We start from the raw sequence: 18,319 nt of genomic DNA, 5'->3' as shown, positions 1-18,319 counted from the left end.
AGCCCGTTATTCCATGTTCTGCACTCTGGGAGGATCAAGAAGAGATCCTGGCCCTCCTCTGTGTGACAACCTTTTAAGTATTTGAAGAGTGCTATCATGTCTCCTCTCAATCTTCTCTTCTCCAGGCTAAACATGCCCAGTTCTTTCAGTCTCTCTTCATAGGGCTTTGTTTCCAGAACCCTGATCAGGAATCCTGGTTGCCCTCCTCTGAACACGCTCCAGCTTGTCTGCGTCCTTTTTGAATTGTGGAGCCCAGAACTGGACACAATACATAGAGGAACCAGTACCTCACGTGATTTGGAAGCTATACTTCTATTAATGCAGCCCAAAATAGCATTTGCCTTTCTTGCAGCCATATCGCACTGTTGGCTCCTATTCAGCTTGCAATCTACAACAATTCCAAGGTCCTTCTCCTTTGTAGTATTGCTGAGCCAAGTATCCCCCATCTTGTAACTGTGCCTTTGGTTTCTATTTCCTAAATGCAGGACTTGGCATTTATCCCTATTAAATTTCATCCTGTTGTTTTCAGCCCAGCACTCCAGTCTATCAAGTAAAATAAAATCGCTGGAGAATCAAGCAGCTCAAGGCCTAAGCATCTCGTCCCCAAACCTAGTTCAGAAGCGATGGCAGAAGAAGAGACAGGGTCAAACTAGGAATTTCCTTTTTATGTCAAAAAAGGGGCAAACATGCAAACTGTGCCCAAAAGGCTCCAAAACCAGCAAAAACAGGCTAGCCCAGCTTGGAGCTCTGCAAACCAAAATGACAGAAAGAGAGCTGAATCGAAGGACCGCCCTTCCCTTAAGATTCAACCTCTTTCTGATTCACCGACTCCCCTAAACTTTCTTGCCTTCTAATTGGCCTTTTTCCTTTCTTTTTAGTTCTCCGGTAGACATTTGGTTCCCTATTAGTGAACGACATATTGGGTAGGCAGTCTCTTTTCCCCCCATAGTTTTTGGCTTCTAAGGCCACTCATGGTATCCCTGTGGACAAGTACTGTCATTAGTTTTAATATGTCCTTATAAAAGCACCCCAGGTTGATTTCGAAGGCTTGAGACATACGGAAAAGGACACTGAATGACCATTGAAATGCCAGTTTGGGATAATGGAGATGCGGGGAGACCCCCAAACAACTCATGGATAACGCAGGTGCTGCCCCCTCCCATCCCAGGAGTCCCAGTGTGATGCATGCTCCATGGGAACGGTCCCCTCCTTGCGCACGGCCAATGCATTTCCTTCAGAATGGCCATGGGAAAGCATTGGGCAGAGGCAGGCAGCCCCACAGGAAAGAGGGGGAGCAACCAAACTGCTCATGGGGGTTCACACTAGCACCCTAAGCCTATCTGCTTGATGCATGCTCCATCAGACTGGCCATGCGCCCCTGGCACATGGATGTAGTATTAGGTATCCTTCAGAATGGCCATAGGAAAGCATTCTGACCCTCCCAATTCCCCCCCCCAACGCCCTTTTCTCCAGCCTTCCCTTCCAGGATTCCCTAACTATGGGGAGGGAAGGAGGTGCAAGGCAGGGGTCTCCTGGAGGGGCCCCAAGTAGTTCAGTCACCTGGGGGGCAGGAGGTGGGTCTCCCTCTCTTCCCACCCACCCCCTACCCCAAACCTGGGGGGGGGGGCCTCTTTCCCTCCACTCCCCCTTGCATTTTGCACTCACAGGTTCCTCTGCAAGGGAAGAAAGGCTGCAGGTGGGGGTCACGATGCAAAACCTCCCAGGCTGCTTTTCCAGGGGGGGAGGCAGAACTGTGGGGTGGGAAGGGAGGGGCCTCACCCAGCCTTGGCTCTTCCCCGGCCTCTCTAGGACACAGCACCCTCACTCTCTTTAACCCTTAGATTGGATGAGTTCAGACGACACGCTAATCCAGGGTTGTTTCCCAGGCTGTTCCTATTACCCCCTCTCCAGCCCCCATTGATTAGCCTGTCGTGGGAACTCAGCCACTGAGTCTACCCAGGAGAGCAAAAGAGAGGCAAAGGCTCCTCTGGGAAGAAGGAGTGTCTTCCCAGGAGTCAGCTCCTCTGAGTGCAATGGTCTTACTCCTGGGTCGGTGTGTAGAGAGGATTGTAGCCTTTGAAAAACTGCCTGGAACCTTGGAAGAGGGGGGGGGAGGGAGAGACGCTGTTGAGGATATTTCCTCTCCTTGATCCCATGATTGCTTGCATCATTATTATTATTATTATTATTATTATTATTATTATTATTATTTATATAGCACCATCAGTGTACATGGTGCTGTACAGAGTAAAACAATAAAATAGCAAAACCCTGCCGCATAGGCTTACATTCTAATAAAATCACAATAAAACAATAAGAAGGGGAAGAGAATGCACCAAACAGGCACAGGGTAGAGTAAAACGAACAGTATAAAAGTCAGATCAAAATCAAGTTTTAAAAGCTTTAGAAAAAAGAAAAGTTTTTAGCTGAGCTTTAAAAACTTGTAAAAATTTGCATGCTTGTAAACCGCCCAGAGATCTTCGGCTATGGGGCAGTATATAAATGTAATAAGTTAGGGTGACCCTATGAAAAAGAGGACAGGGCTCCTGTATCTTTAACAGTTGCATAGAAAAGAGAATTTCAGCAGGTGCCATTTGCATTTACGGAGAACCTGGTGAAATCCTCTCTTCATCACAACAGTTAAAGCTGCAGGAGCTATGCTAGAGTGACCAGATCTAAAAGAGGGCAGCCCCACAGGAAAGAGGGGGAGCCCCCAAACTGCTCATGTTGGTTCACATTAGCACCCTAAGCCTATCTGCTTGATGCATGCTCCATCGGACTGGCCATGCGCCCCTGGCACATGGATATAGTATTAGGTATCCTTCAGAATGGCCATAGGAAAGCATTCTGACCCTCCCAATTCCCCAATAATGCCCCCTTCTCCAGCCTTCCCTTCCAGGATTCCCTAACTATGGGGAGGGAAGGAGGTGCAAGGCGGGGGTCTCCTTGGAGGGGACCCCAAGTGAGTCAATCATCTGGGGGGCAGGGGGGGTCTCTCTCTCTTCCCACCCACCCCCTGCCCCAAACTTTCCCCCCTACCTTTGGCTCCCTCCCTTCTCTGCTGCTGCAGGGGGCAGGCTCTTTCCCTCCTCTCCCCCCCCCCCGGGACCCCCTTGCATCTTGCACTCACCTGCTCCTCTGCAAGGGAAGAGAGGCTGCAGGTGGGACCCACGATGCAAAACCTCCCAGGCTGCTTTCCCAAGGGGGGGGGGGAGAAGGAAGTGGGCGCTGTAAAACAGCCTTTGCTCTTCACCAGCCTCTCTAGGACTCAGCACGCTCGCTCTCTTTAACCCTTAGATTGGGTGAGTTCAGACGACACGCTAATCCAGGGTTGTTTCCCAGGCTGTTCCTATTAACCCCCTCTCCAGCCCCCCCGTTCATTAGCCTGTCGTGGGAACTCAACCACTGAGTCAACCCAGGAGAGCAAAAGAGCCGCAGAGGCTCCTCCGAGAGGAATCAGTGTCTTCTCAGGAGTAAGCTCCACTGAGTGCAATGGTCTTACTCCTGGGTCACTGTGTAGAGAGGATTGTAGCCTTTGAAAAACTGCATGGAACCTTGGAAGGGGGAGAGAGAAAGAGAGAGACGCTGTTGAGGATATTTCCTCTCCTTCCCGACCACAATGATCCCACGATTCACAACTTGCTTGCCTGCTCTCTGTGTGTTCTTTTATTCTCCCTTTGATCATTGCTGCTGCTTGATTTTCAATTTATTTATTTTATTACATTTATATCCCGCCTTTTTTTCCTCCAAGGAACCCAAGGCGGTGTATATAATCCTCCTCTGCATTTCTATCCTCACAATGTTGCAAAAATGTGGGTTCAACTCCTGGTGAGTGCCCAATTTTCCACCAAGAACAAGAGGAACTTAAGAGGTGAGGGACAAAACAGCTTTATTTCCATAGAAAGAGACAACGAGTGAACTCACGTTCCATAAACTCACGTTGCCCACCCAAAATGGAGCTGGGGGCTATATATACTCCTGGGTAGAGTTTTTACATCTGCGCACTAACAATTCCTTTGTCTAGCTGGAGAGGAAGAATGCTGTAAATCAGGTAGTCCTTCCATCTGAGAACTAGGAGAGCCATATATGGCCTGGCTCTCAGGATGCTAGAGAAACGGAACAGAGAAGGGGAAATCTTTCTGTGTAACAACAACAACCCTGTGAGGTGGGTTGGGTTGGGCTGAGAGTCTGACTGGCCCAAAGTCACCCAGTGGGTTTCCATGGCAAAGCGGGGACTTAAAGCCGGATCTTCCGACTCCCAGCCCAACACTCTAGCCACTGTGCCACACTGTTGTTGTTCAGCTCCAGTTGAGGTGTCTGATGCCCCCATGTGCCCGGTTTTCTGGGATCAGGTCCATTGCAGCCTGATGCTAGCAGCAATGGGGCCCACCCCTTGCCCTCTTGATCCCTGTCCTTCCTGGCTGAGCGTACCTGATGAAAAAAGAGACCCATCCTCCAAGAGAGAAGGGGGTGCCTGCCGCTGCTGCCACCCCCACTAGCAACTCTGCCTTGGACTTCTGCCTGCTAGACTGCTGCTCCCCACAGGACCAGCCCTGCTACGTCTTGAGCCAGCCATTGGGAAGGAGAGATATAAGGTGGCTGACGGAGGCAGAGCGTCCGCCGTGAAGGGCAAGACTCTAACCTCTTCTCAGGCATCACTGTGGCCACAGCTAGACCTAAGGTTTATCCTGGGATCATCCAGGGTTCGCCCCTGCCTAAGCACTGGATCCCCTGTGTGTCACCTAGATGAACAGGTTTGACCCCTGGACGATCCAGAGATAAACCTGAGGTCTAGCTATGGCCATAATGTTTAGTGTGCGGGAGTGAGAAATTTGAGTGGGGTATTAGGCAATCAAATACCTTGAGCCAGCTCGGCTTATACAGTGTGAGAAAGGCTGTTGAACCATGGAACAAGGCCAGGAATTTGCCACTGTGGCCTCCATATTTCTAATTATTGAAACAGAATTGCTTGCTTCTCTATACAGTCATTAGATAATCCCTTGCACCAGCATTTCTGTTCCAAACTATAATCCTAGATCCGTACAGCTTTCACTTGATACACAAACAACGAGGCTTTTTCATCCTAGAATATCCCCAGTGCTGTGATCTGTGTTTAGCACCCTGTAGAGAACAGAGAAGAGACCCTGTGAGTCCCTTTCCTGGTGGACTTCAGACCCCACCTATCTAACTCCAGTCACATGAGCCCCTCCGACCATTCCAGGCTGCCCCATCATCACACCCAGGCCACAGCTAGACCTAAGGTTTATCCTGGGAACATCCAGGGTTCGCCCCTGCCTGAGCACTGGATCCCCTGTGTGTCACCTAGATGAACAGGTTTGACCCCTGGACGATCCAGGGATAAACCTGAGGTCTAGCTATGGGGTGTGTGTGTGTGTGTGTGTGTGTGTGTGTGTGTGTGTGTGTATGAGCTATTGTAGGGTGAGAGCATAGCATAGCTGGTATGGCTTAGATCCAACCATTCCTCGGGTGAGATCTGAGGGATGCGGGGCAATGGGCTACTGGGAGAGAGTGCCCATAGCCTGGGTGGCATCCTTGGGTGACCGTGTAGAACTCCGCTTGAAGAGTGTAGAATATTAGGCCTGTTTCCCCTATAGGGAGATGCTGTCATATGTTTCCCTATAGGCAAATATATTTTTCCTAAGCGCAAGTATTTTCCCAATGGGGTGGTTTATTTTTCCTATGGGCAGGTATTACCCTATGTTTCCCTATGGGCAAACACTGTCCTATGTTTCCCTGTAGGCAAGGATGCTTTCCCTATGAGCAAGTACTGTTAAATGTTTCCCTATGGGCAAGTATGGTTTCTCTATGAATCAGTTCAGTCCTATGTTTCCCTATGGGTAAGAGCTTTCCTATGGATCCCTATGGACAAGTATGGTTTCGCTATGGACAATTCTGTTCTATGTTTCCCTATGGGCAAGCACGTTGCAATGGATCCCTATGGACAAGTATGGTTTCTCTATGGACAATTCTGTCATATGGATCTCTATGGGCAAGGGCTTTTCAATGGATCCCTATGGGCAAGTATGGTTTCTCTATAGACAAGGACTGTACTATGTTTCCCTATGGGTAAGAGCTTTCCTATGGATCCCTATGGGCAAGTATGGTTTCTCTATAGACAAGGACTGTGCTATGTTTCCCTATGGACAAGCGCTTTGCAATGGATTCCTATGGGCAAGTATGGTTTCTTTATGGATCAGTTCAGTCCTATGTTTCCCTATGGGTAAGAGCTTTCCTATGGATCCCTATGGGCAAGTATGGTTTCTCTATAGACAAGGACTGTGCTATGTTTCCCTATGGACAAGCGCTTTGCAATGGATTCCTATGGGCAAGTATGGTTTCTCTATAGACAAGGACTGTGCTATGTTTCCCTATGGACAATTCTGTTCTATGTTTCCCTATGGACAAGCACGTTGCAATGGATCCCTGTGGGCAAGTATGGTTTCCCTATGGGCAATTCTGTCATATGGATCTCTATGGGCAAGGGCTTTTCAATGGATCCCTATGGGCAAGTATGGTTTCTCTATAGACAAGGACTGTACTATGTTTCCCTATGGGTAAGAGCTTTCCTATGGATCCCTATGGACAAGTATGGTTTCTCTATAGACAAGGACTGTGCTATGTTTCCCTATGGACAAGCGCTTTGCAATGGATTCCTATGGGCAAGTATGGTTTCTTTATGGATCAGTTCAATCCTATGTTTCCCTATGGGTAAGAGCTTTCCTATGGATCCCTATGGGCAAGTATGGTTTCTCTATAGACAAGGACTGTACTATGTTTCCCTATGGGTAAGAGCTTTCCTATGGATCCCTATGGGCAAGTATGGTTTCTCTATAGACAAGGACTGTGCTATGTTTCCCTATGGACAAGCGCTTTGCAATGGATTCCTATGGGCAAGTATGGTTTCTCTATAGACAAGGACTGTGCTATGTTTCCCTATGGACAATTCTGTTCTATGTTTCCCTATGGACAAGCACGTTGCAATGGATCCCTGTGGGCAAGTATGGTTTCCCTATGGGCAATTCTGTCATATGGATCTCTATGGGCAAGGGCTTTTCAATGGATCCCTATGGGCAAGTATGGTTTCTCTATAGACAAGGACTGTACTATGTTTCCCTATGGGTAAGAGCTTTCCTATGGATCCCTATGGGCAAGTGTGGTTTCTCTATAGACAAGGACTGTGCTATGTTTCCCTATGGACAAGTGCTTTGCAATGGATCCCTATGGGCAAGTATGGTTTCTTTATGGATCAGTTCAGTCCTATGTTTCCCTATGGGTAAGAGCTTTCCTATGGATCCCTATGGGCAAGTATGGTTTCTCTATAGACAAGGACTGTGCTATGTTTCCCTATGGACAAGTGCTTTGCAATGGATCCCTATGGGCAAGTATGGTTTCTCTATAGACAAGGACTGTGCTATGTTTCCCTATGGGTAAGAACTTTCCTATGGATCCCTACGGGCAAGTATGGTTTCTCTGTGGGCTTCGCCTCTTTCTCTGGGAAACTCACGAGGAGGCCAATTTGCAAAGCGCACCCTCTGCAAACCATAGAGATAGGAATGAAACGCACGCAGCCTTCCCTCCCAACTCCCTTTGAACTCCAGACAAGGTATTTGCACAGCAGCAGGAGCTGCTCAATCAGCCATAGCTCTATGGTGCCCCCCTCCCCGGCGCTCACCAAGGAGGCGCCACGTTCGCTCAGGAGCCGGAAGTATCGAGTCAGTTCCGTAGAGTTCTGAGAATTGCAACTTTGCAGACAAGGCAGGTAGGAAAAGGTCGGAGGTGGGGGGGATTCTGCCACTCAGCCACGCAATGGTTAATGAACTGGGGTTTGTGGCTTTTCTGGTTTTTTTAAGGAAGGGGGATTGATGGATTTTTAAAGGGAAAAGGTAGCTAGTACTGAGCCCAGCCCATGCCATCTTCCAGGAAGGCAAGACCACATGGCTTGCAGCAGGGCAGGACAGACCAAGAAGGAAACACTGGGGTGGGGTGGGGTGGGGGTGACAGGAGGTTGGGGTTTACCTTTTTGGGGGGGAAGTGTGGGAGAAGAGAAGGAAAAGCCTCCCCAGCTCCCCCTCCCCAGTGAAAAGCATGTAAGGGGTCTGGAGGCTGGTGGCTCCGTTTTCAGTGGGGCTGTGCGTCCATTCTAGGTTTGGGTCAGAAACAGCCAGAACTCTCAAGCACCTCTCTAAGATGCCGAACCTATTTTGGGTTTCCGACCGAAACTCTGAAAGGATTCACGGCACCGTCGGAATCGGAGTCACCAGCCTCCGCCCCGCCCCTGACTTCTCTCTGGGAAACCTCCATGCTCTGTGCACACAGTGGCCACCCAGTTGCCGAACAGGAACCCACAAAGTGGGATATTGTGCAACAGCACCCTCCCGCCCATGTTCCCCAGCAACTGGTGCACATAGGCTCACTGCCTCGGATACTGGAAGTAACACCCAACCACACTAGAGTCTAGAGTCATTCAAGAGGCAGCTGGACAACCATCTCTCAGGGATGCTTTAGGGTGGATTCCTGCATTGAGCAGGGGGTTGGACTCGATGGCCTTGTAGGCTCCTTCCAACTCTGCTATTCTATGATTCTATGATCAGGGCTAGTAGCCACTGATAGCCTTCTCTTCCTATTATTATTATTATTATTATTATTTATTTATATAGCACCATCTATGTACATGAATTCCTCCAGGAATTCATCCAACCTGCTTTGAAAACCATCCCAGTTGGTGTCTGTCACTCCATCTGCTTGACTGTTGCAATCGCCTCTCTGTTTCGGCATAGCAAAGAGCTGGAGCTGGTTGGAGCAGCGGAACAAGTGACGTGTGGCAGGAGGCGAGAACAGCTGATAAAAGGCAGGATACAACAGGTACGACGACCCATCACTGACAGAAACAAGAACATGGCACTTTTTTGTTTACATTTGCAATACCGATAGTTAAATTAAGGAACCCACTACCACAGGATGTAGTGATGGTCACCAATTAGGATGGCTTTAAAAGGGGGTTGGATTATTTCCTGGAGGCAAAGGCTATCCATGGCTAGTAGCCCTGATGGTTATGTGCTATCTCCAGTATTTGAGGTAGTAAGCCTGTGTGCACCAGTTGCTGGGGAACATGGGTGGGAGGGTGCTGTTGCACTTGTGGGCTTCTTTTCATTATTTTATTTATTATTGCATTTGTATCCTGCCTTTTTTCCTCCAAGGAATCCAAGGTGGTGTACATAATCCGTCTCCTCTCCATTTTATCCTCAGAACAGCAATCCTGTGAGGTAGGCTGAGCTGAGAGTCTGTGACTGGCCCAAAGTCACCCAGTGCGTTTCCATGGCCGAGTGGGGACTAGAACCCAGATCTCCCGACTCCCAGTCCGACACTTTAACCACTACACCAGCTCTCTTGTAGGTCCCTGGTCATGTGGAGGAACTCGAAAGGGCAGGTTCCCGTGGTTCGCTGAGTGGCGGTCAAAGACTCTCAAGACACAATTTCTCTCATCTTGAAAAAGTTTTATTACGAGCAGCCTGCAGTGCTGCAAGGTGGCAAACCCTAGAGGATCTGAAGGACTGCCCACTAGTTGCAGGCAACACTAAGATACTTATAGGGTAACATGCTCAGAAGCAACAACAGAACTTCCTCATATAATAAACCAATCATAATACATTTTTGCAGTACAATAACCAACGATAGGCAAGGCATTTATTTATGTGCAGAGTACAGATAATTCTAAGACTAGAAAAACAATACGTAGATGGCTATTGCAATCCTGGAACATCTGTTCCTTTGTGGTTACTACTCTTCCTGTCCTCGCTGGGAGGTTCACACTCTAACTAATGTGTCAACACTTCTTGTTAGTTGAGCAAGTGTTGCTCAATATATTTTCAGCTACAGTTGGGTCAAATTGCTGTAGAACTTAATTTCTAATAGAAAGGGCTTACATCAAAACAGGGTGGGCACAGCCAAAACAGCCCATTCACACATTTCCTCGACAGTCAACAGCTGGTTGGCCATGGTGTGAACAGAGTGCTGGACTAGGTGGTCTGATCCAGCATGGCTCTTCTTACTCTCTTCTGTATTTTTTTTTCTAGTGCTATCAAATGCCGGCTGTTGCAACTCTGGGTGTGTTTGTGTGAGTTTCTATGGGCGTGGACCAAGTTACCTGCATTCACAGTAAAGGAGAAGCCAGAGAACAGGCTAGAAGAATTTAGGGAGAGGGTCAGAAAGATATTTTGAGCCTAGACATTATGTGATTGTAGGCTTGAGTACCTCAGGTCAAATGGAACATGAAGAAAAATCACAGGGGAAAGTGAATGAAATGTATTTATGCATTCCATTTATCATGCCCCAAAGCAAAAGGCAGCGTATTATAATGAAAGCCATAAAATCCAAATACGTCAACTAAGGGAGTAATCCTGTGTACCCTAGACAGCATTTGGGGTGGGGACACATAAGATTGTTCCTTTTCCTGGCTCCAAGCTTGTAGATTGGTCTCTGATGTGTGAGACAGGACACCACGCTCCCCGCCCTCTCCCCCTTGTAGCTGGTGAAGAGAACCATGGTAGCTACCTCTCTGGGCTCACAAAACAGAACGGGGTGATGGTGGGGGGGAAGGAGGTGTTCCTGGGGGTAAGGAGAGGATACTGGGGACATGGGGCTACGAGCTATCCTCAGCATTATCCAGTCTCCTTCCTTCCCCCTCCCTAAAGCCTCTGCTGGGCTGGCAAAATCGCCCATCTAGCTAAAATCGCCCATCTAGCAAAAATACAGAGTGGTTGGAGAGTGGAGGCAAAGATCACCTCTGCGCTGCAACCCCCCTGCATTGGATGCTTGTCAACCTCTGAGTTGTGCCCTAAACATACAATGGCAGTATCTGCACAAAATCCAAGCTGTGTCATAGTTTACACCCCCTTTTGTCTCCCCAACAGACATTGCAATGGCCTCAGAGGAAAGACCTTCCATGCAGCCATTTCAGGTAAGGGAGGGAACATTGAGATTGTGTGTGTGCGTGCGCACAAATGCATGCGGTGGTCTGAAAGTACATGTCTCTTCACTTTGGATGCTGCAGGATGTGTTGGTGTTTAGGCATTAAATAAAGCAAGGTTAAGAATTCAGCTTATCACCCAGTTTTAACACACACACATACACAGAGAGAGAGAGACACACACACACACACAGAAAAGAATTAAATGAAAAAGACACACTCTTTGCAAGCTTCAGTTTAGGCTTACGTTTTAGGCATCACATCAAAAAACTATACTGAAAACCTTCAGAAACTGGGTGTACCAAACTACATCCACACCAACTTCCAGAAAGCAGACAGACTTAAAACATGCTCAATTGTCAGAAAATTCCTTAATCTGTAAAAGACAGCATGACCTGGCAAAGCCCGCCACAAGCGAGAAATAATAATAATAATAATAATAATAATAATAATAATGATGAAAGTCTTCTGAAACTGAGCTAACCAAAATACATCAACACCACCATCCAGAAAGCAGTTATACTTAAAACATACTCAGTTGTCAGGAAATTCCGGAATCCGTAAAAGTGCAAGTCACAAGTTCATATCACTAATGTCTTTCGAGCAATACCAAGTTGCAAGTCCCCATGAGTAATGCCTTTGAACAATATTAAATCATATTTCCAAATCATTTTCTATCAGGCCTCATCCAAACCAAATCATTCCTGCATTGAGCGGGGGGTTGGACTTGATGGCCTTATAGGCCCCTTCCTACTCTACTATTCTGTGATTCTATGATCTAACCCTGATACAGTGTTTATGGGGGTACGCCTACTTTCCCCCTTTAATACTAAAGCATTACCCCATCACTTCTACACCCACTCAAACCCATTCTATGCCCCCCAAAAGCTTCTTTCTCTGTGCTATGCCAACAAACTTTTATAACCCCAATCTGACGCATATCTAGTAAAATTTCAAATGAAGAAATAATCGTACACAAGGAAGCTGAAATGGGACATTGCCAAAACCCAGCAGTGGTGTCAGTAAGCTGCAGCGAAGATCTGTGTCTTGACTTGGGGTGGGTCCAACTAAGCAGATACAGGAAATGAAACTCCTGGCTTCCTCCTTCCCAACTGAAAAGCCCCATACAAAACGGGTTGGCTCAGATTCAGCTTGTTGTAGATATAAATAGGGGCTGTTCGAGCATCCGTCACACACCTCTTGCCCACTCAGAGAAGCAGCATAAAGCCTATCCAGGGGGATTTTAGGATGCTTTTAGGATGTTTTTAGGATGTTTTAACAATGTATATTATGTTCTTAATTCAGTTTTATGTATTTTATATTTACTGTTGTTCCCTGCCTTGATCAAAATGGAGAGGTGGGTAAGAAATAATAATAATAATGAAAATAATTAATAATAATTACTAGTGCCCTGACTATGGCAACTGAACTCTAGGCCCAGGCTACTTTCAGTGTGTGGGAAGAGAAGAGAAAAAGATTTATAGAGCTGGAAAAAGTGCAGAAAAGGGCAACTAAAATGATGAAGGGGCTGGAGCATCTCCCCTAGGAAGGAAGGTTACAACAGCTGGGACTGTTTACCTTGGAGAAAAGGAAGCTGAGGGGAGACATAATAGAGGTGTACAAAATTATGCATGGTGTGGAAAATGTGGACCAGGAGACATTTCTCTCCGTCTCTCAAAATACTAGAACCCAGTGGGGTCTTCCAAAGAAACTGATGGGTGGGAGATCCAGGACAAATAAAAGGAAGGACTTCTTCACCCAGCATGTTTAGCCTGGAGAAGAGAAGGTTGAGGGGAGACATGGTAGCACACTTCAAATACTTCAAAGGTTGTCACACAGAGGAGGGCCAGGATCTCTTCTCGATCCTCCCAGAGTGTGGGACACGAAATAACGGGCTCAATTTAAAGGAAGCCAGATTCCGGCTGGACATCAGGAAAAACTTCCTGACTGTTAGAGCAGTACGACAATGGAACCAGTTACCTAGGGAGGTTGTGGGCTCTCCCACACTAGAGGCCTTCAAGAGGCAGCTGGACAACCACCTGTCAGGGATGCTTTAGGGTGGATTCCTGCATTGAGCAGGGGGTTGGACTCGATGGCCTTGTAGGCCCCTTCCAACTCTGCTATTCTATGATTCTATGGAACTCATACTGTGCTATTTCCAGTATTTGAGGCAACGAGCCTGTGTGCACCAGTTGCTGGGGAACATGGGTGGGAGGGTGCTGTTGCACCATGTCCTGCTTTGTTGGTCTCTGGTTGACAGCTGCTTGGCCACTGTGTAAACAGTGCTGGATTAGATGGACCCTTGGTCTGATCCAGCATCAGGGCACTTCCGTTCTTACGAGAAGAAAGCTTTGCCTCAATTCCTTCCTTGTCCAGTGGCTTACCAGCAAAACTAGTTGCTATCCTCCACTGTGGCTGCGAAATGAGACAGCATAAGAAGGTAGAAGAAATTTTGTGGAGGGGGGGGATATTTTATTGCACTCAAGATACAGTAAACATCCCCAAGCCATGTCAACTTCCAGTGTGGGTGGAAGAAGACAACCATCAGGACTATTTTAAGACTCAGTGTTCACTTTGGGTAGGCCAGGTTTGGTGGGGCTTTAAGCCAGGCCCTTGATGTAGGGTTCAACCCCCTGCCCCCCACCAACACATGTGCCAGACGGCAGGTAACTGCCCTATTCAGACATTTTGTAACAGACCAAAGTTGCAGGCAGCAGAACACGCAAACCGCATCTACAAACAGAGTAGAGGATCTGTCCAAAATAGGAGTCACCTTTGTCGACAGCTGGTTGGCCCCTGTGTGAACAGAGTGCTGGATTAGATGGACCCTTGGTCTGATCCAGCAGGGCCCTTCTCATGTTCTTGAGATGATCGAGTGAGAAAGCTATGAACTCTACTCTCTCACAAGGTAATATCCTAGGTTAATGACAACGAATTTCAGTCCCATCCATTTCAATGGGTCTACTCTAAGTAGGACTAATACTGGATACTATCCAAAGTCTTGAATCCTGCAAAAATGAGAATTACGTGCAGACAAACCTACCTGTTACCACTTACTCTTTCCAACTGGGAGCAACTGTGAAGGTGTACGGAAAATGGTTTCTGAGCAGGGATTTTTCCCCCTTCTCCTTTCAGGATCTGGTGACCTTTGAGGAGGTGGCTGTGTATTTCACCTATGGGGAGTGGGTTCTCCTGGATCCAGGCCAAAGAGCTCTGTACAAGGAGGTCATGTTGGAGAATTACCAGAATTTGGCTTTTCTAGGTAAGGACTTTCTCGATGCTGGACCAGATGGACCCCCGGTCTGGACCAGCAGGGCTCTTCTTATGTTCTGAGGTTGCCACATCAATTGGATGGATGCTATTTTGAAAAGTGCAAGGTTTGGAAATGTGATATTTGCAAAGTATGTCCCTTGTAACTTATTTGGTTGTAATCCCTTCATGGTTTTCCTCCTGTAGCCCAGTTCTCTCTAAGAGAAGATTAGGTGATAAGGACATTTTAAAAACCCTTTTCGATGTTTCAAATTTTTCAGCATGTCTGCACAGCTCAAACTTCAGTTTAAAACAAAAAAATGAGCAAAATCTACCTGGTAGATCTCTAGAAATAAGCCGTATACTACTGTATTCTTATACATTTTGTAGCTTTTCAAACATGTATCTGTTATTTTCATATTTTGGAGAGCAATTTTACACTACGTTTTATAATTGTGCATAGGATTTTATACACCTTTTCGTTTTATCCTTGTTATTCATGGGTAACAATTGCAGACTGTCTTGATATTGCACTTTTATTTGTTTTTTATTGGTCAGGATATTATCTTCTTTGTTCAACATTAGGTGTCCAGGGGTGACTAATAATACCATTAAAAAAAACCTTCACACCATAAGACACAGGTGCGTGACCACAAATAAAATAAAATCCCAAGAGAACAGTTTAACTTAAAAATATAGAGTGAGATAAAACCTCAGGCAGCAGCAAAAAGACTAATGGAATAGAACACGGTTGGCTCCCCATGTAAAACACAGTAACAAGAGAACCAAACCTCACATGGAGTTCCATAATCCTGGTGCTGCTACCAAAAAGGCCCTGTCTCTATAACCTCCTAAACTAGCCTCTCTACTCTGATGATGATGATGATGATAAATTTCAGTCAGGTTTTTATGGGAGGAGGGGGTCCTTCAGCTGAACTGTCCCTAAGTTGTTTAGGGATTTGTAAATCAAAACCAACCCTTTGAATTGTGCCCAGAAACAGACCAGAAGCCAGAGCGTGCTTCTCAAAGTCTAGCTGCCATGTGAGCCCCTGTTCAGAAGACCCAAATGTAGATCTTGTTGAGTCCTCCTGTTACTTGGCAGGAAATGTAAGTCCTTGCCTTTCATTGTTCGTGGCTTTGGGGAGGGGGCGTTATTTATGGGTGGATTTGGAAGGCCGGAATATTTTGCAGTGAGAAGTAACTCGCCTGCCTCCTTCCTTTGAAAGAAATGCCCAAACCTGACCTCATCTCCCGGCTGGAAGATGGAGAAGATCCGTTTGTCCGTGGTTCTGAGGAAGAGGAGACATCAACAGGTATCTGCTTAAATGTGTGTGATGGGACTGTTTCTTGTCTGAGAATTGAGTGGGTGCCTAGGAGAGGACATTTGCCTTACCCAGCATAAAAAATAGACACCTAAGTGAAGAAATACATGCACGGATTCTAATAATCCAGGCAACGTGTCTATACAGTCTGTTTACCTCATCATAGTTGCACAGTGGTGCTGCGTGGTTTATATGATGCAGTCACCAACTCGCAGCTACGGCAGGCTTTTACCCCTGAAACTGCGCTTTTTCACGGTGTGGTTTTACTGCGTTTTTTGTTCTTGCTCCGAGGTTGCCATGTAGTTCCTGCGTCTGGCAGCGATGGCCTCAGTTTAGGTTATGCCCAGTGGGCTCTGCTGGGGGGCGGATCCAAGCCCAGTTGTGTTTTCCTCCTGATCCATGGTAAGCACATGAACGCAGGACAGAGGCCGGGCTTGATGGCTGCATGGCGCTGTGTTTTTCCAACCAGACGGCCTGTGCTCCCTCCTGTTGTCTGTATTTATCGGTTCTGCTTTGCAGTAGCAATGCTACGGCTCTTTGAAGGAATCGGCTACAAAGTTGCGTCTTATAGACGCACCCACGCGCATGGCCCTTTTGGCCTAAAAGATCCTGTGTCCACGGGCGGCGGCATGCACGAACGTGTCCACATTTATTTATTTATTGCATTTCTATACCGCCCAATAGCCGAAGCTCTCTGGACGGTTTACAAAATCTGTCCTTGGTTTATCCCATGAAGTCCTAATGGAAACATCTCGCTTTTTTTTCGTGTTCCCTCAAAGCAGGTGCTGTGCAAGGCAATGAGAATTATGGGAAGCCACCTGAGATATCATTGCAAGCAAGCACACACAAAGGGCAAAAAGTGAGGCATGGAAGTCGAAAGGGACCCCGAGGGGGCATGAGAAGTAAGTCAAAGAAGAGGAACAGGAGAGCCTCCTCTTCTCGTGGTGCTGATGGCCACCATCTCCTGATCCCACATGAAGGCTTCAAAGGAAAGGAAAAGGAAGAGTGTCCAGAGTGTGGGAAAATATTCTCAGGTAAATCAGCCTTAAAGATACATAGCAGAATCCACACAGGGGAGAAACCGTACGAATGCCTGGTGTGTGGAAAAACTTTTGGCCGAATACATCACCTTGCACGACATCGAAGTAGCCACACGGAGCATAAACCATATAAATGCACACAGTGTGGAAAAGGCTTGAGCGATCAGGGGATCCTTAACAGACATCAAAGAACTCACATGGGGGAGAAACCGTATAAATGCATAGAGTGCGGAAAGAGTTTCTGTAATAGTAGTACCCTTAACGCCCATCAAAGAATTCATACAAAAGAGAGACCTTATAAATGTTTTGAGTGTGGAAAAAGCTTCAGGGACAAAGGAACGCTTTTTGCACATGAAAGAATCCACACAGGAGAGAAGCCATATAAATGTATGGAATGTGGGGAAAGCTTCGGCCGTAGTGGGACCTTGAGTAGACATCAAAGAACCCACACAGGGGAGAGACCATACAAATGTGTGGAGTGTGGGAAAAGCTTCGGTCGTATGTTCACCCTTACTTTACATCAAAGAATTCACAGAGGTGAAAAACCATTTCTGTGTACCAAGTGTGGAAAAAGCTTCCGTCACAAGTCTAACATTTCTCAACATAAATGTATTCACAGAAGGGAGACACCACAGAAATGATTTATTTATTTATTTAAAAAAAATGTTTTTATTGTTTCGCAAACATACATGACATAAAAGCATTACATAAAGACATTACATCCAAAGATAAAGAAGAAAAGGAAAAAGAAAAATAATATACACACACAAAGGTTAAGGTGTATTTTCGGCTCTACATATCCCAAATGTGAGTTATGTTCTCTCCTTGTTTGATACATTTAAGGCAGTAATGAAATTCTTTTCTTTCTTCTAAGTTAACTATATCTCATACACTGAATCCACAGACAAATACATCATTTTTCTCTGTTTCTTCCAAAAATTCTATCAGAGGTTTCCATTCAGATATGAATGTGGCTGTTGATTTATCTCTCCTTATCGCTGTAGGTTTTGATATCTCTGCCAGCTCCAATATCTTCAATAGGCATTCCTCCATTGTTGGCATTGCTTCATTTTTCCACTTCTGTGCATATAATAGTCTCGCTGCCATTTTTGTTGGAGAAGTGCCAAGCTCTGAACGGAAAAGTCTAGGAATAATACTTGCTATTTTCTGCTTTTGTATCTGCGCTTATTGCTGTTTGCAATGCATTCCTTCCTTGATCACCTTGCTAAATAGGCAAAGATATGGAATTTAAAGTGAAGAAAGCCTTTTCTTTTTTTATATTGTGTGGGGAATGTTGGAAAAGTGCCCAGCTCCGACCCAGAGTTGCTACGGTAGTTGCTAATGAAATGTTGCAAAATGTCTAAGAGAAGCCGTTCTTCAGATAAGCAAAATCAAGTGAATGTTCTCTTAAAGAACAGTGAGTACCTAGATCTTTTAGTAGATGCTTGCTCAAAGAACAGGCCATGTATTCTCTTTTCAGCTAGAAATTTCCTGTTAGATGGTGACACCAAAGAAGATAGTGTATAAAACCTAGCTACCTCCCTTGCGAGGTAGGCACATGTTTTGGGAGCAATTAGCTTTTGTGTCTCTTTATTCTGCAGAATAAATGTTGTTTGTCCCATACTTCGTCTGCGCTCTCTTTGCGTGCTGAATTGGACTTGGTACACCAGGGAACGAGCTATTTTTGCAACATTGCAAGGTATAAAAATAAGGTTGTCCCC

At 46.3% G+C, this 18,319-nt stretch overlaps 1 protein-coding gene and 1 pseudogene across 1 annotated transcript; one reads left to right on the top strand and one right to left on the bottom strand.

Moving 5' to 3' along the window:
- LOC134396312 (zinc finger protein 420-like) overlaps window positions 1-18,319 on the bottom strand; it is a 106,054-nt pseudogene that overhangs the window by 13,644 nt on the left and 74,091 nt on the right.
- Window positions 15,386-18,221, top strand: LOC134396446 (zinc finger protein 239-like). The gene is made up of 2 exons (XM_063122947.1): window positions 15,386-15,549; window positions 16,338-18,221. The coding sequence occupies exons 1-2, from the start codon at window positions 15,465-15,467 to the stop codon at window positions 17,237-17,239; spliced, it is 987 nt and encodes a 328-aa protein (XP_062979017.1). The 5' UTR covers window positions 15,386-15,464; the 3' UTR covers window positions 17,240-18,221.

The sequence above is a fragment of the Elgaria multicarinata genome, chromosome 3 (genome assembly GCF_023053635.1).
Source record: "Elgaria multicarinata webbii isolate HBS135686 ecotype San Diego chromosome 3, rElgMul1.1.pri, whole genome shotgun sequence".
Classification (NCBI taxonomy): Eukaryota; Metazoa; Chordata; class Lepidosauria; order Squamata; family Anguidae; genus Elgaria; species Elgaria multicarinata.
This window is presented reverse-complemented; position numbering and strand designations above follow the sequence as displayed.